The sequence below is a fragment of the Microcaecilia unicolor genome, chromosome 3, assembly GCF_901765095.1.
Source record: "Microcaecilia unicolor chromosome 3, aMicUni1.1, whole genome shotgun sequence".
Lineage (NCBI taxonomy): Eukaryota > Metazoa > Chordata > Amphibia > Gymnophiona > Siphonopidae > Microcaecilia > Microcaecilia unicolor.
Genome location: NC_044033.1, coordinates 503,682,587 through 503,709,929, shown reverse-complemented (window position 1 = coordinate 503,709,929; position 27,343 = coordinate 503,682,587). Strand labels below are relative to the sequence as shown.

Here is a 27,343-nt window from a genome sequence, read left to right as displayed (position 1 = left end):
CTTGAAATAATTTTACCACTAACCTCAGCGGTGACACTCACTAAGTCATCTTAAAACTAGTAAAAAAGGCCCGTTTTCGAAACCAATGAAACGGGCGCTAGCATGTGGCTTTTTTTGTGTGTGTGTGTATGTGTCACAGAGTTATTTTGTGTGTGAGTGTGTGAGGGTGCGGTGTGTGTGCAGGTTGTTGATGTGTGTCTTTTTTTGTTTTGTTTTGGTTTTTGCTTGGGGGTTTGGGGGATGTGCTGTGCTGTCCTTGGTCGCTGTTTGCTGCTGCCTGGGTCGCAGGTAATCCTTCCAGTTGGGCCGCAGCTTGTCCTGTTCGCCCACGTCCCAGATGGTGAGGGGCACGTTGTTTTCCGGCTCCTCTGACTCCATGTCAAGCGATCCCAAATATAGTCTGTGCTATAGGCCCTCTGGCACTCTTCAGTACTGGCATTAGGCATTTAAAAATTTCTCCCCCCCCCCCCCCCCTCCCCGGACTATTTTTGCACATACCCACAGCAGGAATATTCTTCTCTCGTTCCAGCGGTGGTTCTGTGCTCTCCATGCTGCACAGATAATGAGCCATTCTGCTGGGGAATGCTCCTCTCTTATTGTCACGTAGTTTCCTCTGATTGGTCCGTCTTACGTTGCCTAGTGTTGCCTAGGAACGGTGTTGTGATGGTCCTTTGTGTTTCAGAATGTTGAGGGTGTTTTTTCTGATTGGTCCGTCATGCGAGGGCGGGGCAGAGAGACATGGTCAGTGTTGTGGCTTCACCACCATGAATCCATGAACCCTTCAGGGAGTGACTGAGTGACTTCAGAACATTGTCTTCAGAAAGTTGAGGGTGAGTTTTATTATAGTAGATGGTGAGAATTACATACCCACCTCTTCATCGGGAAGCGGTGAAAATTTTAATTGTCAAATTGTTGATATTTAAATATTCTTCTTTATGTCCTTATAGCAGCATTATAGCTAGTAATTTTAAATATATTGAACTTAAAAGCTTGAAAGTTTAATTCTCCCTAGAGCATTACAAAGATGAGTATTGAACTTTCAAGCTTTTAAATAATTCTCACCATATTAAAATGAGACTTACAAGCTCATTTTCAAAGCACTTAGCCTCCCAAAGTTCCATAGAAACCTATGGAACTTAGCCTCCCAAAGTGCTTTGAAAATATGCCTCTTGGTGAATTAGCGGTAAAAGTATTTCAAGTGGGAGTTCATTTGAGTCTGGGTATATACTAACTCCCTGAACATTATTGGTGCTAGTGGATGGTATTAATAGCAAACCGGAATGGAAAAAGAAGCCAGCAGATCAATATAACATCAGAAAGATTTTATTGACGATACCGCATGTAAACAAATTGCCCGACACAGGCCGTGTTTCGCCCACCAAGGGCTGCGTCAGAACATATACATAATAACAGCAAAGCAAGGGCACTGATATACAGCATTAGACCTTGAACATATATAAATATGTGAAAATATTGTGTAACATATTAATATATGTTCAAGGTCTAATGCTGTATATCAGTGCCCTTGCTTTGCTGTTTTTATGTATATGTTCTTAAATAGATATTTATTATATATATGTTGGGAATCGTATACATGCTTGTATATATATATATATATATATATATATATATATATATATACAATTTTTAAATACATATAATGCGTTTTTTGTGATGGGATGATTTATTTATTTGTATTACGTGGTCCTTTCTATGTACACCACATACTTATTTATTCATGTTTAGATTTTACATACATGTATGTATAACATTTATTATCATTTTATAGCGTATACATTATCTATTTGTTCATGAATATATGAGAAACTATGGTGGTATGTTGTTTTTATATTTTAAGTATGTTGTTTTTATATTTTAAATTTGATGTTTTATTTATTATAATTCAATCTGTTTGTTTATTGTAGCCCCTGACGCAGCCCTTGGTGGGCGAAACACGGCCTGTGTCGGGCAATTTATTTACATGCGGTATCTTCAATAAAATCTTTCTGATGTTATATTGATCTGCTGGCTTCTTTTTCCATATTGGATTTTGCAGATCGCTTGCCTTGTTGTTTTTTTGGGACCCTCATTAATAGCAAACCGTCATTGCTGATTTTATGCAACTTATGCTCCTGTCATATTGGTGACTTGGCTGCCCGTCGGACAAGTTTAAATCTACTCCGGCTGATGTTCAGCATTATTTAACCAGCCAGGAACGGCTCCTGGCCGGTTAAATAGCTCTTAGGGGTCCTTTTACTAAGGTGCGCTGAAAAATGGCTTGCGGTAGTGTAGGCGCATGTTTTGGACACGCGCCAATCCATTTTTCAGCACGCCTGTGAAAAAGGCCTCTTTTTCCCCCCGAAAATGGACGTGCGGCAAAATCAAAATTGCCACACGTCCATTTTGGGTCCAAGACCTTACTGTCAGCCATTGACCTAGCGGTAAAGAATACGGGCGGTAATGACCTTCGCACGTCAAATGCCACTTGGCGTGCGTCCATTTCACGCATCTGAAAATAAAGAATATTTTTCAGATGCGCGTATCGGACGCGTGCCAAAAATGAAATTACCGCAAGAGCCACGTGGTAACTCCATTTTGGCACGCGTTGGGCGTGCGTAGATGCTTAAGCGGCTTAGTAAAAGGGCCTCTTAGTTGGCTAAGCACTAATATTCAGCACGAGATAGCCGGTTATCTCTGCTGAATATTAGCACATTAACAGCTAACTGGCTAGATCACGCAATATAACCGGTTAGCTGTGAATATTCAGCTCTTCACCAGCTAAGTTTAGCAGCCAAACCGGACCGCCTAAATAGCAGTCCTATCTCTGGCCGCTTTAAACTTAACCAGCCAGCGCTGAACATTAACTTGGCTGATCACAAAATCCCACAGAGTCTGAAGTACAAGTAAAGAAGTGGGAAGTGGACCAATAACTCCAGGAAGCTGTGGTTGTGATGGTATGTGATGAATAAAGTTTATTGTAGACTTGACACAGTACTGTGTTTCGGTCACGGGCCTGCCTCGGGAGTCTTTAAAAAGACCTACACGGTGTACAAACGCAGTAAAAAACAGAGCGTATCTGCATACAAATTTCAAAGGCAAAAAAAAGCTTCCTGGAGTAATTGGTCCACTTCCCACTTCTTTACAGAGCAGAGGAATGACATATGTGCCTAGTAAAAGATCTGACAAGCATTCCTTCCTCAAATAATTCGGGCCAGTTGGGTTTTCCAGCTGCTCAGGACTTGGCTGATTATTTTTAATCTAAAGTTGGTCAGATAAGGGCTGCACTAACTTGTTTACAAAGCCACACTAGAGGCTGCCACATGGCAATGCTGACGCATTACTGCACCGGCAGCAGTTAGCACTGCTTTCTAAACAAGGGGGTAAGTCTAATTCTGTTTTTATTTCAGTTACTGAGACTGTAGATAAGCCTTTTTGGCATTTTTTTCTGCCCAGTTGTTGCTGAGGAGTTTAAGTCAATATTGAATAAGGTTTCCCACTCTCTATGTTTTCTAGATGCAGTTCGACACTTCAGTGGCCCTTAGAAGTACATGTCTTGAGGGGGCGCTGCTGAGCGCGACAGAGAATGGCGGCTTAATATCTCAGCTCCCGCTCGGAGTTAAAGAATCTGGCAGATTGCTCACAGCTTACCTCGTTTTTTCACAGCAACTTTAATCTTACTATTTGTCTGATATCATGCCAAACAGCCCTTGTCTCCTGCCTCCAAGAAGCCTCGTCAAGATTCCTCTCATCGAGCTGCAATGGCGGCCGAGACTGGCAATGAGGAAATCACAATGCAGACCACTAAGTGTGAACTTCTCTCTCACAGAGGTATTCTCAAAGAAACTCACCTCTCCATTTCCCAATTCAGAGAAGATATTAATGAAATAAAATCTCAGCTTTTACAAACTAAATCGCATATGGATTCTGTCTCTCTGAAGTGTGGAACTAACTCCAATGAAATTTCCTCTCTCCGATCAAGAACAAAAGAGATTGATTCACTTAAAAAAGAACTTGAAGATCTCAACAATAGAGCAAGGAGAAACAACTTAAGAATCCTTGGAATCAAAGAAGGTGCCAAGGGCTCTGACTCAATCAAGTTTATGGAAAATCTCCTACCTACGCTTTTGGGTTCAAACTTTAACCCACCTCTTGAAAGAGAGGGCCCACAGAGTCCCCTCCGGCAAGCCTGCTCAACAACACTTCCCACGACCAATTGTCCTGAAGATTCTTCACTACCCTCAAACCTTAGCGATTCTGCAAAATGCCAAATTGAAATCGCCTATTTTCTATGAGGGCATGAAAGTCTTAATTTTTCCAGATCTCAGCAAGTCTACCGTTCATCGCAGAAAACAACTTCTTGCACAACGTGATCGCCTAAAGTCTCTTGGCGCTCAATTTGGTCTCTATCGTTTACGAATGCGGGTGATAATCCATAATTCTACACACTCTTTTGACGACCCGGAGGCTCTAAAACTTTTTCTGGACACCTTTTGAGATCTAAATTCTAACAAGGTTTGGAGTAACCAATTCAATTCCTTTTTCCAATCCTTTCTCTTGTTTTGGAAATATCTCCATTATGTAATGAGATTTATATATACTTGCATAATACTTTCCATAAATGTTTATTGTTCTCTTTTTGCTAAATATCTCCAACCTCCTAATGGCTGTTCTCTCCTCGGTATTTGCAAGATAGATTACATGTTCCAAAATGTCTTCTTTGTTAGCTCTCTGCAGATTCATACTGTTAAATATTGAGCCTCCTATTCTCTCAATATGTGCCTCTCTTCTCCCTTACCAATTTGCTATGAGTGTACTGGCATTGTTCTTTGTTCTATGCCATTGTTTTCTTTGAATCCTTCTTTCCTAATGTTTTTCTTAATTTTTTCTCCCTCCCAGTGTTCTGAGCATATGGGTATACTTGTTATTCTCCATTTTGTCAATGTTCTTGCCTATTTGACTTGTGGTATAATTGATATATCCTTTCCATAGAAAGCCAAGTCAGTTTCTCTATTTCCTGCATTATTATCTAAACATTTTATATGAGAATTACTTCCATTAACATAAAAGGTTTAAACAACTATACTAAGAGGAAGAAACTTCTACCAATATATTTACACAATTTGAACTCTGACTTGGCTTTCATTCAGGAAATTCACCTATCAGATTCAGACTCTAAACGCCTCCAAGAAAAAAATTTCTCACTCACAACATACTCTCCTGCTGTGCACAAAAAAAAACGGTGTAGCCATTTTACACAAGAAATCTCTTTCAATTAATATTACTAAACAATCTTGTGATGTGGAGGGCAGATGGGTTAAAGTGGACAACTTGATAAATAATGCATCAGTTACTCTCATAAATATATATATGCCGCCAACGAAGACTCTCCTGAGTTTTTTCATCTACGTTTTAGAAATCAACCTCGCCGGTACTATGTAAGCCACATTGAGCCTGCAAATAGGTGGGAAAATGTGGGATACAAATGTAATAAATAAATAATCCTATAATTTTAGGTGGGGACTTTAACCAAATTCTTGACCCTCTCCTTGATATGCTCTCCAATTGTCCCTATTACCAATCCAAAGCTTTTTCTGCCTTACACTCACTCATTTCTTCCCTGGGTCTTGTAGACATTTGGAGACTGTTTAATCCCACAGAAAAAGACTTCACTTTCTTTTCCCCTCCTCACCTGAGCTACTCAAGAATTATTTCCTGATCTCCAAAACTCTCATACCTAGTGTAGTTAATTCTCAAAGTCACAGAAGGAATATATCTGACCATTCCGCTATCTCAATAAACCTCTCAGATATCTCCTCCATTAAAAACCTTCTGTTTGGAGACTCAACATTTCCCTGTTGTAAGGAGGACCCTTATTTTATCATCCTCACTTTAATATTCCCTTATCTCTTGTTTGTCCTGTTTGTCTGTCCTAATTAGATTGTAAGCTCTGTCGAGCAGGGACTGTCTCTTCATGTTCAAGTGTACAGCGCTGCGTACGTCTAGTAGCGCTATAGAAATGATAAGTAGTAGTAGTAGTATATCTCTGATGAAAAAATCCACTGAAGATTATTTCTCCAATAATCCTCTACATAATTCTCCTGTGAATATATTGTAGGATGCCTATTAGGCCACCATCAGAGGAGTCATAATAAATTACTCTGCTGGCATCTATAAAAAAAATAAAAAGATTTAGACTAACTGGGAAATGAAACTAAATCTCTCGAAAAACAATATCTAGAAACCAAAGACCATAACATATATCAAAAGCTTCTTTCAAATAGATATAACTTAAACACCATTCTCACTAAAGAGCCCTTTCCTCTATAAATATCCAGAAATCTGTCTATTATGCGAAAAATAATAAATAAGGCCATTTGCTAGCACAGTTTCTTAAAGCAAAACAAAATCACGCCCGCATCTCTCATATAACTGATTCTTCAGGAAATCCTCACTATACGGACTCTCAAATAGCTCTACAATTTTCCAAATCCTACCGACAACTTTATACTTCAGAAACTGTCTTCTCCGAGTCCTCCTTTAACAACTTTATGGATAATCGGAGTCACCCCTTATTATCACAATCTCAAAAAGCTAATCTAGATAAAAATATTTCCATAGATGAAATCATCAATGCCATCAAAGAAATTCTCCATAATAAAGCCCCAGGTAATGATGGCTTACCCATAGAATTTTATGCAATCTTAGTATATATTCTTAATCCCAAATTACTCATTTTATTTGACCATCTCCTTCACCACTCTGGTGATAAGGGTTCTTTCCTAGAATTGTTGTCATCCCCAAACCAGGAAGAGACCCTTCTAATGTCGCATATTGCCGACCAATCTCTCTCATTAATTTAGACAACAAGATTTATGCCAAAATCCTTGCTAATCGTTTAAAACTTGTGATACCTTCACTTATCCACCATGATCAAAACAGTTTTATACCTGGTAAAATGCCCAGTGATAACTCTAGATTATTATGGAATACACTAGCTCACACATGTGACATTGACTCTCCATTAATAGCCCTTTCCTTAGACGTCCTCAACTGCTCTCGCTGGCAGGTTTGCTGTAGGGGGAAATGGGGGTCTGCCAGCATGCAAATGCATGCTGGACAGGGCTCACCATTCCTCCCCAGTGATCTGCAGGTCGGAGCTGGCATAGGGTTTGTTGCAGCCAGCGACCCAATCTTTGGCGCACTGGACGCTGATCATTGGGGATGAATGCGTTAAGCGCTGATTAGCATGCATTTGCAGGCTATTTGCGCTAAGAGCCCTGTTTAGCATGCATTTGCATGCTACTTGCGCTAAGAGCCCTCGAGCGCGTTGTTTCACATGCTCGAGGGCTCTGATCATGGGGTGGTAGCAAATGCCGGCCCTAGAATGGCGCTAACAGCCTCTAGTGCCGGCATTTGCTTTTGATCATCTGCCTGTCATTATATGCTTTTTACCCTGCTGTTTTGTTTTGTTTGGAGGGGGGCATCAACTTTTTCCTACTCCTTTGGTCTTACAGACCAGTAAGACCCAGCCCACACTGGGCCTAGAAATCCATAAGCCTTCATTCCCAGCTACCTGGAGCTGTTTTCCTGTTTTATCACCCTGACATATAACCTGGCCCCTGCCATGCCACTCCAGTGATTGAAAGGTCCAGGTTGTGGTTCCCTCAAGAACACGAAACAAACAAGAAACTGTCCCTCTTTTTCTAGTATACCCAGGCCTGCAACAGAAGCAGGCTCGGAAATCAAAGCTGGGTCTCCTGCATGGCAGAGGTGTTGCCAGACCTCAATGAGAGGGGGGGGGCACATTTTGGCCAGGTTCCCGTGGCCCCCTGTAGCTACGCCATTGCTGCATGGCAGCGTGTCCCAGCACAGTCACTGTGATTTTGGGTCTTCCCTTGTACACTGCTGCTTTTTACCTGAGGTGGATTTTCTCCAGCGCAGCATCTGCGAGGTCATCGTTTGCCCTCTGGTGAATGTCTCTTTGGGTTTCGATCTTGTGGTCATCAGATAAGCCATCAACTTTATGTATAAAGACTTCAAAATTGATGTCTGGGTTTACTTTGTAGGCACTGGTCACAGTGAGATGTAATCTAGCCAGAGCCTCCATATAATCATCCTGAATAGTAAAGAAAAATAATAAAATCCATTAGAATTCGCAAATATGAGATAAAATAAAAACCTTGACTACACTTCTTCCTGAAGTTAACAGCCTTCCCGACATTGGTCAACAAGCACCAGAGTCTACAGCACTACTTCATACTCAGGAGAAAGACAACTTGACAAGTCTTGCAGCCAGATCTTGGGAAATGTTTTATAGGTTTCACATGAAACCGCCTACCATGAGTATGTAAATTGCATTTGACGCTTTCAAAAAAGTGCAAAAAAGTCCAAGCTTTTTTTTAAAAATTTTGATATTTTTATTGGCAAGAGAAATGCACAATCACAGTACTTGCGTGCATCAGTTACATATAAATGCAGAGAAAACTACAGTGAAAATACAATTCAAAATGCATCTGACACAGTGGCGTTCCTAGCCTCGACAGCACCCGGGGCGGATTGCCGATGCGCCCCCCCCCCCGGGTGCACGCCGCTAGGTGGGGGTGGCGCAGCGCGCGCCTGTCTGCTCCCAGTTCTCTACGCTCGCTAAATTCTCTCGTTCGCTGCAGCTCCCTCCCTCTGCCCCGGAACAGGAAGTAACCTGTTCCGGGGCAGAAGGAGGGAGCTGCTGCAGCGAACAAGAGAATTTAGCGAGTGTAGCAAACTGGGAGCAGACAGGCGCGTGCTGCGGCACCCCCCCAGCGGCGTGCACCCGGGGCGGACCGCCCCCCCCCCTTGGTACGCCACTGATCTGACGCAATAACAGATTTGGTAACAGTGAGTGCCCGACCAACCAAACTGACCCAGCACAAATATTCTAACACATCCAGGCACCCTGACATGTGTGAGTTGCGGCATTCCCTCTTGTTATTTTTATATCTCTAAACTTCCCCTCCCCCCTCCCTTACCCTTGAGGCTGAGTCCCAACCCTGCTGAGTTCATTTACGCTGATTCAATGTGTATTGCCCTGTGTACAGGATAGCTGCGATAATCGCTCATAACACAGTCTGGCTTGGAGTCCATGTTAACATTAATTGCACCGTAACCTGTAATCTGAAATGTTCATGTACTCGATCATCCTAATTGTGCAGGCCATAACTCTCATCGAGTAGGCAACCTCCAGTCCTCCTTCAAGAGAATTTCTTCATAAAGCAATAAGTTCTCATGTCTTTACGACATGTTTCTCTCCTCGTCTCTTTTGAGGAAACCACAATGCGACCCAATTGATTGAACAAGTTTCTAAAGACTATGAAATCTACAATATGAAGCTGTGGGAGAAATAATTGTGAAGTGACCTGCAATTAGAGATAAAAGCTAAGTCATAGATATTGTGATAAAGTCACATCGAGGATAGTTGGGTTAAGGCAGTTTCAGTCTGAAATACAAGTCCCAGAAGGCATGGCAGGCAAGGAGCCAGAGGGTGAGATGAAGAACCCGGACTGGACTCCTAGCTGCAATCGGGGAAGACATGGGTGTAAGCTGGCAGGTTGTGTAGAGTGGCTGCCCCTAGGCGGAAAGAGAGTTAGGAAACCCTGTGTGCAGGAGCTCATCATTGGTCTCATTAGTCTAATGCTTAACTCAGCTGGTATGGGTGTGGGGGAAGCTAATGGAAGAAGAATGATTGGTTGTGGTAGCTGAAGCCAGGGATTGATTAGGCAGGTGGGAAGGAGTCTCAGCAGTTCAGTTCAGGAGAGAGAAGCAGAAGGAGAGAAGCAGTTGCAGGCTGAAAACCCTTGGGCAGGGAGGTCCCTAAAGTACTGAAGCAGGCTGAAATCCCTTGGGTGAGAGGAAGTCCCAAAAGTATTGAATTCACCAGTGAAGCTGATGCAGGGGGGAACCCTTGGGGTAGAGGGAGTCCCTAAAGTATTGAACTTTCCTGAAGGTAAAGAGGATAGAAGGTAGAAACTGCTGCTTGGTGACTGAACTGTGATGATGAACTGAAAGAACTGTTTGTCTTGGGAATTGAACTACTGTTTACTGTGCACTGGATAAAGAGCCCAGACTGGAGCTGACTGTAAGCCTGTATTGAATCCTGGTATGTGCTGATAGCCTGCTGCTTAAAGGGGACTATTTGCCACACACTTTCAGGTGGCTTATATGTGCTTAAGATTGAAGGTGAATGCTGCTGTTGGAACTGTGTACTAGAAACCTACATGGAATAAAAGTCCTTAAGATTGAAGTTACTGGTGGACATCTATTTCTTCATTGTACCGGGAGCCTGTGGCTGGAGGAGATTGTTCTATCCTTGGCTGCACAAGAAATGTACCTGGTTACAATATATGAAAATTGTCTGAACTATTTAAGTATTTAGAATTACATAGTAACATAGTAAATGACGGCAGATAAAGACCTGAACGGTCCATAGAATTGTGGGAGTTATAGCTCTTTGGAAGAGATGCACTATAGGGAATGTATTTATGTGATTTTATAATATTTTGTGAGTGAATGGAATGAATGAGTGTGTTTGATAGTGTTTTGAGGAAGTTTCAAACAAAAGTGGATAGATATAATGAAATAATGTGTTTAAATAAAGTTTGTTTATAAACTGATAACGGTTGTCAATGATTAGTAGCAGTTATTAGGAACTAGGGGGCCTTTTTAGTAACCCACGTTAGACTGTATGCACATGCAGCGCGCACCCAAATGAGACTACTGCCAGGCCAGCACGCCTTCCTGGTGGTAATTTCAGATTTGGCACGCACCCATAAAGCATGGACGAATTATTTATTTATTCCCGCCTACGTGCACCCATTCCGGCAGTAATCAGCACTCAGCACGCACCAAATGGTCACCGTGTGCGTAGAGCATAAGCCCTTACTGCTAGATCAATGGGTGGCGTTAAGGGCTCAGGCTGTTTCTAGATGCGCGCTGGTTTCATTTTTACCGCAGGCTCTTTTCCAGTCCCATTAAGAAAAAGCCATTTTTTTGTAGACGTGGTAAAAACTGGCCCGGCGCGCCCCCAATACACACGCCTACACTATTGCAGGCCACTTTTTACCACGGCTTAGTAAAAGGGCCCCTTGGTCTCACTGATTAAAATGGGACATCTGCTAAAACAGCATGAGTTCATGGTAACATAACACGTCCTAACAGTAGCCCACATTGATAACTTCCCCCCTTCGTGTGAACATGTCAGTCTCTCTTAACCAGAGCTAATATTGTGATGTCATAATGCCTCATTCCACCAATATCTAAAAGTCAACCTCATCAGTGATGTCACAATGACTTGATTGTTCTATACTTAGCTCAGACATTTAAGCACACCTAGTTACTAATTTAGCCTAGGTCTCAATGCATTAAAATGAGACCTGTGCTAAAATAGTATGAATAAGTGCTAAAATAACGTGTCCTCATGGTAGCCCACATTGATAAATACAACACTTAATCCCAAACAAGTATATTTGTTTAGAAATATTTCCTTAATGACGGAATATTTAGAAAGACCTTGCAAGGAGCTTACTGAAACAGACTGCAGAAAACAAGCAATTGAACTGCAACAGTATATCATAATTATAAGCCATACTGAAAAATACATCTAGCATTCAAAGCACAAAAAGAAATATCATTTATCCTAATTCCAATACTGTCTGTTTCGGGGCCCTGAAGGGCTTGTTTGAAGAGAAACCACTTCCCTCATGGGAAAAAGAAGACAACTTGTACACTGTAATTTTGGATTTGTAGACAAACAAAATAGCAGATCAAGATAAACGTGAAGATTTTATTGATATCATATACCAGAATATTGCCTGACACAGGCCGTGTTTCGCCCAAAGGGGCTACGTCAGGGGCTAAATTATTGACCGTGCAGAAACAATGTTCCAACTGGAAATACGATTTATACACATCAAACATAAAGGACAGAGTTGTGAGTTGTTTGGTTGATCGTTATACAACAGTTGTGGTCACCTTGCTGGTTTTTTATTATATGCCCTTTATGTTTGATGTGTATAAATCGTATTTCCAGTTGGAACATTGTTTCTGCACGGTCAATAATTTAGCCCCTGACGCAGCCCCTTTGGGCGAAACACGGCCTGTGTCGGGCAATATTCTGGTATATGATATCAATAAAATCTTCACGTTTATCTTGATCTGCTGTTTTGTTTGTGCACATTGGAGTTTGCAGATCGATTGCCTTGCTGTTTTTTGGGACCCTCATTTTGGATTTGTATACAGTTTTGTCGAAATAGCTTTATATGTATATGTAATTACTATAATAAGGAGTGGAGGAGTGGCCTAGTGGTTAGGGTGGTGGACTTTGGTCCTGGGGAACTGAGGAACTGAGTTCGATTCCCACTTCAGGCACAGGCAGCTCCTTGTGACTCTGGGCAAGTCACTTAACCCTCCATTGCCCCATGTAAGCCGCATTGAGCCTGCCATGAGTGGGAAAGCGCAGGGTACAAATGTAACAAAAATAAAATAGACACTATTGGAGATTCTACATGGAATGTTGCTACTACTGGAGATTCTACATGGAATGTTGCTATTCCACTAGCAACATTCCACGTAGAAGGCTGCGCAGGCTTCTGTTTCTGTGAGTCTGACGTCCTGCACATACGTGCAGGACATCAGACTCACAGAAGCAGAAGCCTGCGAGGCCACATTGGTGATCTGCAAGGGCCGACTTCTAGTGGAATAGCAACATTCCATGTAGAATCTCAAATAGTAGCAACAGTGGAGGAGTGGCCTAGTGGTTAGGGTGGTGGACTTTGGTCCTGGGGAACTGAGGAAGTGAGTTTGATTCCCGGCACAGGCAGCTCCTTGTGACTCTGGGCAAGTCACTTAACCCTCTATTGCCTCATGTAAGCCGCATTGAGCCTGCCATGAGTGGGAAAGTGCGGGGTACAAATGTAACAAAAATAAATAAAATAATAATGGTATTCACTTCAATGTTATCTGTTTTTGTACACTGTCTAGTCTGAGTAAAAGAAAGCCATTGCCAACCTTTTCATAGATTATTACCTGAGAATCAATGACAAATATCAATGCCCCTGTAGCTCTGAAGATCATTTCGTAGTCAAACGTAGGATCGAAGAAGTCAATCTGCCCAGGGAAGTCCCAGATCTGAAAATTAACGAAGGAGCTGTTGGAAACGTCTTCCCTGCAGATTTTGTTTGTGCTCTCCAAGAAGAGGGTTTCATTCGGTGACATTTTGTGGAAGACCACTTTCTGGATAGAAGACTTCCCACTTCTCCTCAGGCCCATCAAGAGAATCCTTGGCTTCACCTCGGTACTGAAGGGGTCAGTGAAATCCAGAACTGAAGAGATGAAACATTGAAGAAGCAGACATAAGCTATACCATCCACAGCTGTCCACTAAAGCATTGCAATTACAATTATTTGCGATTTTGTGCTGCTCCGCACCTGGGCTACTTCTCTATATTCTGTCTATTAAAATATTCCATTACGTATTTTGTTAACACTGTAAGTAGTATACTGAGCCATAATTTGTATTGCTGTTAGAATATTTTTACTGCTGTAAATGTCTATTGCTCGTGTTTGACTTATTGTTGCTGTACACTGCCATTTAGGTGGGAGAGAGGAGATATGATACAGATGTTTAAATACCTACATGACATAAATGCACAAGAGGCAAGTCTCTTTCAACTGAAAGGAGGCTCTGGAACGAGTGGGCATAGGATGAAGGTGAAAGGGGATAGACTCAAAAGTAACCTGAGAAAATACCTCTTCACAGAAAGGGTGGTAAATTAATTCATGGTACAGCATCCTGGTGGAGGTGGTGAAGACGAAAACTAACCGAATTCAAGAAATCTTGGACAGGTACATAGGATTCTCTAGAGGAGAGGAAGGGACAGTAGATGGCATGGATGGGCAGACTGGATAGGCCATGTGGTCTTTATCTACCTTCATTTTTCTCTGTTTTTATGTACTCTAGAACCTGAATAAAATTGTTTTTTTAGGCTTAAACTGTAAGCTCTATGTAGCAGGGACTGTCTATCTTGTGTTGTAGAGTGTCAGGTACGCCTAGCAGTGCTTTAGGAATAAAAAGTAGTAGTAGTAGTAGTGTGTTAGAAACAGTAGTAAAGTAATAAAAAATGCATTTAACCATTTTTTTGAAGTTAAACAATTGGAGGCTTTCCAGTTCAGCCCAGGACCCTTTACCCAGAGAAGCCTGATCTAGAATCCTCATGTCTGAATGACTATATACCAGGACTCGCTCCCCACCCCACCCCCCACCCTGTAACCCCAACCTCTCCCTCTTATAGTCACCCCATACTTAAGTATTGGGGATGTGCCTTCATTTTCAGATGACTGAGGCCCAGGGGCGTAGCCAGACAGCAGGTTTTGGGTGGGCCTAGGCAAGAAGTGGGTGGGCACCAAGTGTTCTCCCCCTTACCCTCCACCAAAAAAAATATCTCAGCTGGTGGGAAAATGCTTCGCTCCACCTTGGCAATCTGCAGCAGGCATGTGCTGAAAACTCAGCAGTCACCTGTACTAGTATCGTGGAGAGCAGCATTTTCATTACCATCAAGGGGAATTCTTCAGCTGGCAGAACTTGGGATCCCCACCAGCTACCACTAAACGTGTACTACTGTTGGGTGGGCCTGAGCCCTAAGTGGGTGGGCCCTGGCCTACCCAGGCCCACCTGTGGCTACGCCACTGCTGAGGCCAATTTTGGTTCATATAACATGAAGTCAGCATGGGCACGGGATTTCAGCCAAAGGCGTTCGGCAGAGCGGGCACAGGAACACAGGTAGCGGATTCTAGAGGTCAGCCAAGGCTGGGGTTTGGTACGCTTTACAGGACGGGGAATGGGAGGAGCGAGAGTATTCAGAGCAGAGGAGAGAATAGTATTATAGGTAGACACAGCCTCATTGACAGACTTGGATAACATAGTGGTAGAGAAGAGATTTGAAACACTGGAGGACAGAGTAGAAGGGTCAACAGCCTGAAGATTTCTAAATGTATTGGTTAAGATTGGACGGGACTGGGGAGCAGGGTGTTTAAGTGTGAAAGTTATCAGATGATGGTCAGAGATGGGAAGAGCTGAGGCACAGAAGCTGGAGAGTGAGCAGTTTGAGAAGAGGATAAGATCAAGATAGTGGCCATTCTGGTGAGTGGGGGTAGTGGAGCACAGTTGAAGATTGAAAGAGGATGTTAAAGCGAGAAACTGAGAAGCATAAGAGTCAGAGGGATCACTAACATGAATGTTAAAATCCCCAAGAATGAGGGAAGGAGATGAAGGTTCAAGAAAGAAGGAAAGCCAGGTGTCAAAGTCAGTGAGAAAGGAAGAAAGGGTCTTATCAGGTCGATAAGCTTGCACCAAACTGTTGCCTGCCCCTTCCAAGATGCTGCATGGACTGAAAAAAGGTGAGACGTTGCTCTGATTGATGCTGCTGATGAGGAGAGACGTGCTTGCTTGTTCGGTCCAGCGTCACCCAGTCCGCCTGATCCCGCTCGCTCCGGTCTGTCTGTCTCAGCTTGTCCCAGTCCTGCTGCTCTGCTGCTCTCTTCTGCCCCTGATTACTCCAGTCCGTCTGTTCCAGCTTAACCCGGTTCTCCTGCTCAGCTCCTATCTGCTCCAGCTTACTCCAGTCCATCTGCCCCAGCTTGTTCCAGCGTGTTCCAATTCGCCTGATCCAGCTTCTCCCTGCCTGTTCCAGTCCATCCGCTCCAGCTTGTTCCAGTCCTCCTGATCCAGCTTCTCCCTGCTTGTTCCAGTCCATCTGCTCCAGCTTGTTCCAGTCCCTGCTTGTTCCAGCCCGCCGATCCAGCTTCTCCCTGCTTGTTCCAGTCCATCTGCTCCAGCTTGTACCAGTCCGCCTGATCAAGCTTCTCCCTGCTTGTTCCAGTCCCTGCTTGTTCCAGTCCGCCTGATCAAGCTTCTCCCTGCTTGTTCCAGTCCATCTGCTCCAGCTTGTACCAGTCCGCCTGAACCAGCTTCTCCCTGCTTGTTCCAGTCCCTGCTTGTTCCAGCCCGCCGATCCAGCTTCTCCCTGCTTGTTCCAGTCCATCTGCTCCAGCTTGTACCAGTCCGCCTGATCAAGCTTCTCCCTGCTTGTTCCAGTCCCTGCTTGTTCCAGTCCGCCTGATCAAGCTTCTCCCTGCTTGTTCCAGTCCATCTGCTCCAGCTTGTACCAGTCCGCCTGAACCAGCTTCTCCCTGCTTGTTCCAGTCCCTGCTTGTTCCAGCCCGCCGATCCAGCTTCTCCCTGCTTGTTCCAGTCCATCTGCTCCAGCTTGTACCAGTCCGCCTGATCAAGCTTCTCCCTGCTTGTTCCAGTCCCTGCTTGTTCCAGTCCGCCTGATCAAGCTTCTCCCTGCTTGTTCCAGTCCATCTGCTCCAGCTTGTACCAGTCCGCCTGAACCAGCTTCTCCCTGCTTGTTCCAGTCCCTGCTTGTTCCAGCCCGCCGATCCAGCTTCTCCCTGCTTGTTCCAGTCCATCTGCTCCAGCTTGTACCAGTCCGCCTGATCAAGCTTCTCCCTGCTTGTTCCAGTCCCTGCTTGTTCCAGTCCGCCTGATCAAGCTTCTCCCTGCTTGTTCCAGTCCATCTGCTCCAGCTTGTACCAGTCCGCCTGAACCAGCTTCTCCCTGCTTGTTCCAGTCCCTGCTTGTTCCAGCCCGCCGATCCAGCTTCTCCCTGCTTGTTCCAGTCCATCTGCTCCAGCTTGTACCAGTCCGCCTGATCAAGCTTCTCCCTGCTTGTTCCAGTCCCTGCTTGTTCCAGTCCGCCTGATCAACCTTCTCCCTGCTTGTTCCAGTCCATCTGCTCCAGCTTGTACCAGTCCGCCTGAACCAGCTTCTCCCTGCTTGTTCCAGTCCCTGCTTGTTCCAGCCCGCCGATCCAGCTTCTCCCTGCTTGTTCCAGTCCATCTGCTCCAGCTTGTACCAGTCCGCCTAACCCAGCTCGTTCCAGTCCGCCTAACCCAGCTCGTTCAGCTTGCTCCAGTCCCGCTGCTGTGCTCTACTACTACTACTACTGCGACTACTACTACTTATGGCCCCTGTCCACATTCTCTTCCTTGCCCTGTCCCTTCCTAATCTTCTTTCCCCCCCACCCCCACTGTCTACCACTAGAACTCGCTGCCCTCCCGCCCTGCCCGCCACGGCAATACCCTATTCACCCTCATCCCCCACCACCTCACCATCCCTCTTGTCCCCCTCCTCCTTCCTCTTAACCTTCAACACTTCCTTCCTACCATTAACCCATCCCCATTCCTCCTAAGTTCACCCCATCTTTGTCGCCTTCGCCGCCCAACCTCCCCCACCCTCCTCCGCATTCTCTTGCTCCTCCTCCTGCTATCCGCGGGAGACATTAACCCTAATCCAGGTCCCCCTTACCTGTCCCCGTCCTATCCAAGTGAACGATTCCGGGATGTCTCCAATCTTGTCTCTATTCCCCTCCTCCCCCCCTCTTCCCTCTCCTTCTCATGCGCCTTGTGGAATGCCCACTCAGTCTGCAACAAACTGCCCTTCACCCACGATCTCTTCATCTCTCGCTCCCTTCAACTGCTCGCCATAACCGAAACCTGGATCTCCCCGGAAGACTCGGCCTCAGTCGCGGCCCTCTGCCGCGGCCTCTTCTCCCATACTCCCCGCCCAGTTGGCCGCGGTGGAGGCGTTGGGCTACTACTCTCGCCCTCCTGTAGTTTCCAACCCCTCCCCCTACCGCAGTCTCACTGCTTCTCATCCTTTGAAGCCCACTCCATCCGGCTATTCTACCCGCTGCCACTCAGAGTCGCAGTCATCTACCACCCCCCTGATAAATCCTTCTCTTCCTTCCTCACCGATTCTGGAATTCGTTGCCAGAGAATGTGGTAAAGGCGGTTAGCTCAGCGGAGTTTTTAAAAGGTTTGGACGGCTTCCTAAAGGAAAAGTCCATAGACCGTTATTAAATGGACTTGGGGAAAATCCACTATTTCTGGGATAAGCAGTATAAAATGTTTTGTACATTTTTGGGATCTTGCCAGGTATTTGTGACCTGGATTGGCCACTGTTGGAAACAGGATGCTGGGCTCGATGGACCTTTGGTATTTCCCAGTATGGCAATACTTATGTACCTATGTAAAATATCAGAATGGGAGCCAGTAACTAGGCGCCTGAAAGTTTCCTGGGAGAGGAGAGGTAAGACTGAAGAGTTACCCAGGGGTGCCTAATACCCTCGCGCTGGCCCTGCCCCCCACCTATGCTTCACCCTGTCACTATCCAAATAATACCAGGACAGTCTGGAAGACTATAGTGCTGCTGAAAATACTTATCCATATAGTGGTGACTGCTGCATGGATACATGCTTTTGAGTAAATACCATTTACTTTTAGAGCTGGTATTATAACTCAGAACTAAGAACTGGAAAAAAAAAGTGCTTCAGTGCCCTTTCCTACATTGGAAGTCATTTTGCAAGGAGCATGCACTAAACTGAAAGTACTTTTTTCGTGTGTAATTTTACAGGTTAAACCTTGTATTAAAAATGGGAGTAATCGTATGCTAAGGTCAGCCTGCTTTCTTGCATCATGCTCATAGACACTAGCAAATTCTCTCCACCCACTGACTACTACACTGTGTGAATAATTATTCAATGCCCTACCAATGATCTCAAAAATGTCACCTATGCAGAACAGGTTCCTTGAAATAATTGATCTGTTGCAATGAACCTTCAAGTCTCATACCAAGGTTTTGCTGGACGTTTAGCACCCAGTGGTCATTTTGGGCTTGGAGAGGACTGGACAATGGATCCTGTGCCTTGTTGAAACACCTTTTCGTGAAGCAGAATAAGGTTTCACCAAAGACATGGACTTTGAAGACCACGTCATCATCTCTGAGAAAACAACCTGCGCTTTTCATACTGCAATACTGAACTTCTTATCTTTCCCACTAAACCCACCTCTCCTCTTCCCCCATTCTCTATTTCCTGCTTTGTCAACTCATAACCTTGGGGTCATCTTTGACCCCTCTCTCTCTTTCGCTGCACAAATCCAACACACTGCTAAAACCTGCCATTTCTTTCTCTATAACATTACCAAAATTCCACCCTTATCCATACTCTTATCGCCTTATGCTTAGATTACTGTACCTTGCTTCTCACAGGTTTCCCACTAAACCATCTCTCTCCCCTTCAATCTGTTCAAAATTCTGCTGCATGACTTATCTTTCACTGGTGTAACTACACTCATGTCACTTCATTGGCTTCCTATTCGTTTCTGCATACAGTTCAAACTCCTCTTACTGACTTACAAGTGCATTCATTTTGCAGTTCCTAAGTATCTCTTCCCTTAGATTTCTCCCTACACTCCTCTCTAGAAACTCTGTTCATCAGGTAAGTCTCTCTTATCTGTACCCCTCTCCTCCACTGCCAATTCTGTTCCTTTTATCTTGGGGAAGCCACTATTTGCCCTGGGATTGATAGCATGGAATGGTGCTACTATTTGGGATTCTGGAATCTTGCTACTCTTTGAGATTCTACATGAGATGTTGCTACTATTTGGGATTCCGGAATCTTGCTACTCTTTGAGATTCTACATGAGATGTTGCTACTATTTGGGATTCCGGAATCGTGCTACTCTTTGAGATTCTACATGGGATGTTGCTACTATTTGAGATACTGAATCTTGCTACTCTTTGAGATTCTATATGGGATGTTGCTACTATTTGGGATTCCGGAATCTTGCTACTCTTTGAGATTCTACATGGGATGTTGCTACTATTTGAGATACTGAATCTTGCTACTCTTTGAGATTCTATATGGGATGTTGCTACTATTTGGGATTCTGGAATCTTGCTACTCTTTGAGATTCTACATGGGATGTTGCTACTATTTGAGATTCTGAATCTTGCTACTCTTTGAGATTCTACATGGGATGTTGCTACTATTTGGGATTCCGGAATCTTGCTACTCTTTGAGATTCTACATGAGATATTTCTACTATTCAGGATTCCGGAATCTTGCTACTCTTTGAGATTCTACATAGAATGTTGCTACTATTTGAGATTCTACATGGGATGTTGCTCCTATTTGGGTTTTGGAATCTTGCTACTCTGAGATTCTACATGGGATGTTACTACTATTTGGGTTTATGCCAGGTACTAGTGTTGGAAACAGGATACTAGGCTAGATGGACCATTGGTCTGACCCAGTATGACTATTCTTATGCTGCACAGTATGCCTGGAATAGACTTCCAGAGTCAGTAAAGTGGTGAATTTGAAGTTTGTATTTTTTTGTATCACTATTAGAAGCTCATTTCTAAACCTGGGTGACATAATCATTGGATTATATGACTCCTGACACAGGCAGCTTTGCTGAAATATGGCCAGGTCAAGTCTCACCATTTATGCCACCATTGTTTGTAGCTGAGTTATCATATTGTGCATGGTTATTTGTTGTTGTAACTAAGTTCTTTTTCTTGCATTCTTTGGTCCTATTCAAATCTAGGCTAAAAGCCCACTTTTTGAGGCTGCTTTTAACTGTTAGCCCCCTATTACATAGTAACATAGTAGATGATGGCAGAAAAAGACCTGCATGGTCCATCCAGTCTGCCCAACAAGATCAACTCATATGTGTATACCTTACCTTGATTTGTACCTGCCTTTTTCAGGGCATAGACTGTACAAGTCTGCCCAGCAGTATTTCCTGCCTCCCAACCACCAGTCCCACCTCCCATCACTGGCTCTGGCACAGATCGTATAAATCTGCCCTCCACTAGCTTATCCTCCCAACCACCAACCTCTCTTCCCCCACCTGCTCCGCCACCCAATTTTGGCTAAGCTTCTGAGGATCCATTCCTACTGCATAGGATTCCTTTATGCTTATCCCACGCATGTTTGAATTCCGTTACCGTTTTCATCTCCACCACCTCCCGCGGGAGGGCATTCCAAGCATCCACCACCCTCTCCATGAAAAAATACTTCCTGACATATTTTTTGAGTCTGTCCCCCTTCAATCTCATTTCATTGTCCATGTTTACTTTAATCATTCCCATAATAAATAACTCCCTAATCCCTTATTTATGCTGTCTTGAATAGATTGTAAACTCTATCGAGCAGGGACTGTCTCTTATGTGTTTTGTGTACAATGCTGTGTACATCTAATACACTATAGAAATGATAAAGTAGTGAGAGTAGGAGCAGTTGATGCCCTTGTAGAAGTCATTGGCGAGGCCCCACTCGGAGTATTGTGTTCAGTTTTGGAGGCCTTATCTCACCAAGGATGTAAAAAGACGACGCGATAGAGAAAAGCACCTAAAATGACAGGGGGTTTATGTAGCAAGACGTATGTGGAGAGACTTACTGACCCGAACACGTATACCCTGGAGGAAAGGAGAAACAGGGGTGATATGATACAGACTTTCATATATTTGAAAGGTATCAATCCGCAAACCTTTTCCAGAGACGGGTAGGTGGTAGAACTAGAGGGCATGAATTGAAATTGAAAGGGGGCAGACGCAGGAATAATGTCAGGAAGTATTTTTTCACTGCGAGGGTGGTAGATAACTGGAATGCCCTCCCGCGGGAGGTGGTAGAGATGAAAATGGTAGCACAAATCAAAACCGCGTGGGACAAACACAAAGGAATCCTGATTAGAAGAATCAGATCGAAAAAATCTTAGCGGAGATTAAGTAGGAAAGCCGGTGCTGGGCAAACTTCTACGGTCTTTGCCCTGATCGAGGCTGAATAGATTTGGATGGATCAGTGGTGTTCCTAGGTCGGCTGCCACCCGGGGTGGATTGCTGCAGCGCACCCCCCCCCCCAGGTGCAGCAGCGTCCATCCCCCCAGGGTGCAGCACGACACCCCCCTTGGGCGCATCAACCTCCCCCCCCCCCGGCACGACACCCCCCCCCCCCCCGGATGCATTCCTAGCTGCTGGGAGCAGCCGCGCGACTGTCGGCTCCGCTGGCTCCCTCTGCCCTGGAACAGGAAGTAACCTGTTCCGGGGCAGAGGGAACCAGCAGAGCCAACAGGTGCGCGGCTGCTCACCCCTCCAGCAGTGTGCACCCAGGGCGGACCGCCCCCACTGCCCTGCCCTTGCTACGCCACTGGGATGGACTGTAATGGAGTTATTCATGGGCTTTGATAATACGTGAAGTAGAGGAGTGTGGTAGCCGTGTTAGTCCACTCTTAAGGTTATCAATAGAAGTCAAACAAAATAAAACATGGAAAAGAAAATAAGATGATACCTTTTTTATTGGACATAACTTAATACATTTCTTAATACCACCGTATCTGCTCTGACCCAGGGGACAGAGACAGACACCTTAAAACCCTGACTGAATCCTTCAAACAGAAGGGCTACAACCCCAAAATAATCTCCAAGAATATTGCCTCCTCCCTCAAAACACCCAGGGAGAATCTGCTACAGTACAAAAAGAAAAAATCCACAGACAGAATCCCGCTTGTAGTGACATACAATCCAGAGCTGGAAAAACTGAGGAAAATCATAAGAGATCTACAACCTATACTCCAGGAGGATGAATTACTGAAAGAGATATTCCCATCCCCACCAGTACTGGCCTTCCGACAGCCACCCAATTTAAAACACAAGCTAATCAGAAGTAAACTTCCATCACAGACTGAAAAGGAACAGAAGGGCACACTTCCCTGTAATTTATCCAGTTGCAAACTATGCCAAAATATTTCACAGGACCCCAAAGTCATCCACAAAGGAAAGATATTCAACATAAAGGGATCTTTCACTTGCTCATCTTCCAATGTGGTATATATCATTCAGTGTAAAAAATGTAAGGAAGGATGCTATATTGGAGAAACAGGCCAGATGCTTAAGACAAGATTCAATTTACATAGACATCATATGAACAATACTGGTGCCAGCAGGGTTCCCACGCCTGTTGGTCAACATTTTACAGGACCAGGACACTGTACCAGTGATTTCACAGTGAGAATCCTCAAAGGTAACTTTAAAACCATACAAGAACGTAAGACCTTTGAAGTCAGAATGATTGAATATTTTAACACCCAACAGAAAGGACTTAACAAGGATCTGGGGTTCCTAGCCCATTATAAACCATAAAGCTGTATGTCTCTGTTGATCACCCTCCCCTCACCTATCCACACCCACCCTGTTAGAATATCAATGATATGCTTTGATGTCCCCATGCATACTTTCTACCCACCCCCCTCCTCCCACCCTGTCAGACTGTCATAGTAATGCTTGAATGTTTTCACTTATATACACTGTCAGCTAGCACATTTGCTTATTTCCGATCTGAGGAAGAAGGGCAACCTTCGAAAGCTAATCAAGAAATGTATTAAGTTATGTCCAATAAAAAAGGTATCATCTTATTTTCTTTTCCATGTTTTATAATACGTGAAGAAATTTGAGAACAAGGATAGTGCTGGGTAGACTTCTACGGTCTATGCCCTAAAAATGGCAAGGATAAATCAAGATCTGGTATACATATGATGTATCATTTCATACCATATGCAATGAGTTTATCTTATCGGGCAGACTGGATGGACCATACAGGTCTTTATCTGCCGTCATCTACTATGTTACATCTTTTCGTTTGTTATGCTGGTCCGATAAAGGATGTCACAAACTGAAAGAAAGCAAAATCCTTTACACCAACGAATGAATCTCTTCATAAAGGCAGTTAATAAAGCCCGATAAATAAATGAAATCTACCCCAGACATCCTGAAACACCCAAGTCCTCCAACAGCTTTAAAACATGTACTGTGTGGACCTCGCCTTCTCATCAGTTCTGTGTTTCCCTGTGTCCTGTGTACAAGGAGTGAGTGATGTGGCTGGGAAAGAGTTAACACTCTCTGGAATGCAGAACTGCTGGAACTAGAGCACCTGTGAGTCACATTTCAGATCTGCTTGAATAATTTCCAGTCTCAAGCTACCTAAACCCATGAGTAAAGCACCTAAGAACATTAAAAATCTCAGGGTATGGTCAAGCTGTTCCCAGCCGCGGTACTGTATCATATTGTGAACGCTGCAGCCGAGGCTTCCAACTCCCGAGTTCCCATCTCCACTTCATCCAGATAGTCTCAGACCTGAATAAATCTATTACAATTACCAAATACGCCTCTGTGATATTTGTGACTTTCTCAGCTATTTTCACATACTACATCTGATCTGCCGGCTACAATGGGCCCAACATTCAAAGTAAGTTATGCCTTTCTGGCAGCAGGTGATGAATGTATAACTTGCCTATCCAAGAATTCTTTAAACTTTCATGCGTAATATTAGGCCATTGGACTCATTAAGGGGATATGTGTATGGAGTTCCTTTCTTGCTGTTTATTTTTTGTTACATTTGTACCCCGCACTTCCACTCATGGCAGGCTCAATGCGGCTTACATGGGGCAATGGAGGGTTAAGTGACTTGCCCAGAGTCACAAGGAGCTGCCTGTGCCTGAAGTGGGAATCCAACTCAGTTCCTCAGTTTCCCAGGACCAAAGTCCACCACCCTAACCACTAGGCCACTCCTCCACTGTTGCTACTATTTGAGATTCTACATGGAATGTTGCTATTCCACTAGCAACATTCCATGTAGAGGTCGGCCCTTGCAGATCACCAATGTAGCCGCGCAGGCTTCTGCTTCTGTGAGTCTGACGTCCTGCACGTACGTGCAGGACGTCAGACTCACAGAAACAGAAGCCTGCGCAGCCTTCTACATGGAATGTTGCTAGTGGAATAGCAACATTCCATGTAGAATCTCCAATAGTAGCAACATTCCATGTAGAATCTCCAATAGTATCTATTTTATTTTTGTTACATTTGTACCCTGCGCATTCCCACTCATGGCAGGCTCAATGTTGTTTACATGGGGCAATGGAGGGTTAAGTGACTTGCCCAGAGTCACAAGGAGCTGCCTGTGCCTGAAATGGGAATCCAACTCAGTTCCTCAGTTCCTCAGGACCAAAGTCCACCACCCTAACCACTAGGCCACTCCTCCACTGTTGCTACTATTTGAGATTCTACATGGAATGTTGCTATTCCACTAGCAACATTCCATGTAGAAGTCAGCCCTTGCAGATCACCAATGTGGCCGCGCAAGCTTCTGCTTCTGTGAGTCTGACGTCCTGCAGGACGTCAGACTCACAGAAACAGAAGCCTGCGCAGCCTTCTAAATGGAATGTTGCTAGTCAACATTCCGTGTAGAATCTCCAATAGTAGCAACATTCCATGTAGAATCTCCAATAGTATCTATTTTATTTTTGTTACATTTGCACCCTGCGCATTCCCACTCATGGCAGGCTCAATGTTGCTTACATGGGGCAATGGAGGGTTAAGTGAGTTGCCCAGAGTCACAAGGAGCTGCCTGTGCCTGAAATGGGAATCCAACTCAGTTCCTCAGTTCCCCAGGACCAAAGTCCACCACCCTAACCACTAGGCCACTCCTCCACTCCGTAAACCGCTTTGCTCTGCTTTCAGTTTCAGCGGTATAGTAAATTTTAATAAACTATAAAACTAAAACTTTTTTTGTGTGCTTAATGGTTTTTACACACCTTCCTCTGGATTCTCTATAGTGCAACCGGAGTTGCGCGCGCAAATCAGGTCGTATTCTGATTCGCACCTGCGTGGATGGAGCATGGACAGAATTGTAATTTTCACATGTATTTTATATGCAAACATTTACATCTCCTCCTAAGTGGCCTCAATCTAATCACAGTTTCTGTCAGTTGCCGCATCTCAAAAAAGATATAGTGAAATTAGAAAAGGTACAGAAAAGGGCGACGAAAATGATAAAGGGGATGGAACGACTTCCCTATGAGGAAAAGCTGAAGTGGCTAGGGCTCTTCAGCTTGGAGAAATGAAGGCTGAGGGGAGATATGATAGAAGTCTATAAAATAATGAGTGGAATGGAACGGGTAGACGTAAATTGCTTGTTTACTCTTTCCAAAACTACTAGGACTAGGGGGCACACAATGAATGAAGTTACAAAGTAGTAAATTTAAAATGAACTGGAGAAAATTTTTCTTCAATCAACGTGTACTTAAACTCTGGAATTCACTGCCAGAGAATGTAGTAAAAGCAGCTAGCTTAGCGGGGTATAAAAAAGGTTTATAATTAAAATGGACTTGAGGAAAATCCACTGCTTATTTCTAGGATAAGCAGCATAAAATGTATTGTACTTTTTTGGGACCTTGCCAGGTACTTGTGACTTGGATTGGCCACTGTTGGAAACAGGATGCTGGGCTTGATGGACCTTTGGTCTGTCCCAGTGTGGCAATATTTATGTACTTTATGTACATAAATAGGAGTGGCCTAGTGGTTAGGGTGGTGGACTTTGTTCCTGGGGAACTGAGGAACTGAGTTTGATTCCCACTTCAGGCACAGGCAGCTCCTTGTGACTCTGGGCAAGTCACTTAACCCTCCTTTGCCCCAGGTACAAATAAGTACCTGTATACAATATGTAAGCCGCATTGAGCCTGCCATGAGTGGGAAAGCGCGGGGTACAAATGTAACAAAAAAAATAAAAAATAAAATAAATCCCTAGTACTTTATAAAGACACATAGGAATCTATGTATCCAAAGATTGCAAGACACATTTGCCCTCTCAAACTTTCAGTGTAGAAAAAAGTTCTAAGGGAATCAAGACGGTGAGGTGGCAGATTAGCATGAAAATACACTTACACACCCAGGTATAGGATAGCGCACAGGTTCCCAAACCTGGTCCTGGAGGCACCCCAGCTAGTCAGGTTTTCAGGATACCCACAATGAATATTCAGAGATTTGAATGCACTACCGAGTGGAGGTACTGCATGCAAATCTCTCTCATGAATATTCATTGCGGATATCCTGAAAACCTGACTGGCTGGGGTGCCTCCAGGACCAGGTTTGGGAACCACTGGCCGATAGCTGCAAAGTGTCTTTGCACATAACTGCAAAGGGGGTGTGGCCCTGTGAGGGACATGGGTGGATTAGGGGCATTCTGGAAAATTGTGTGTTTTATAGAATTCCGCAGATGCGAGCCAGGATTTACACCAGGTTTCAGCTGGTGTATGTCCTCGCAACCAACGCTATTCTATAACGAGTGCTCATCCCAGAGCACCCTTTATAGAACAGTGTTGGGTGCCGATGTTTTCCGGCACCCAAATTTAATTATCTTTATTATCTTTTGCATACTGTTGTTTTAAATGATATTTACTACCTTACTTATTGTATAATTGTACTTCATGCACTGTAGCCTTACTACAGTTTTCTGTAAGCCACATTGAGCCTGCAATTATTATTATTATTATTTTATTTAATTAGCGGGAAAACGTGGGATATAAATACATTAAATTAAAAAAAAACTTACATGCTAGGATTTACAACAAGTTTC

General features: G+C 44.1%; 1 protein-coding gene across 1 annotated transcript in view; it reads right to left on the bottom strand.

The window, feature by feature from the left end:
- The window catches only part of RRAGD (Ras related GTP binding D), a 72,568-nt gene that overhangs the window by 43,443 nt on the left and 1,782 nt on the right, over positions 1-27,343 (bottom strand). Inside the window, 2 exon segments of the mRNA XM_030199099.1 lie at positions 7,917-8,116; positions 13,057-13,352. Of these exon segments, the coding sequence (XP_030054959.1) occupies positions 7,917-8,116; positions 13,057-13,352 (496 nt within the window).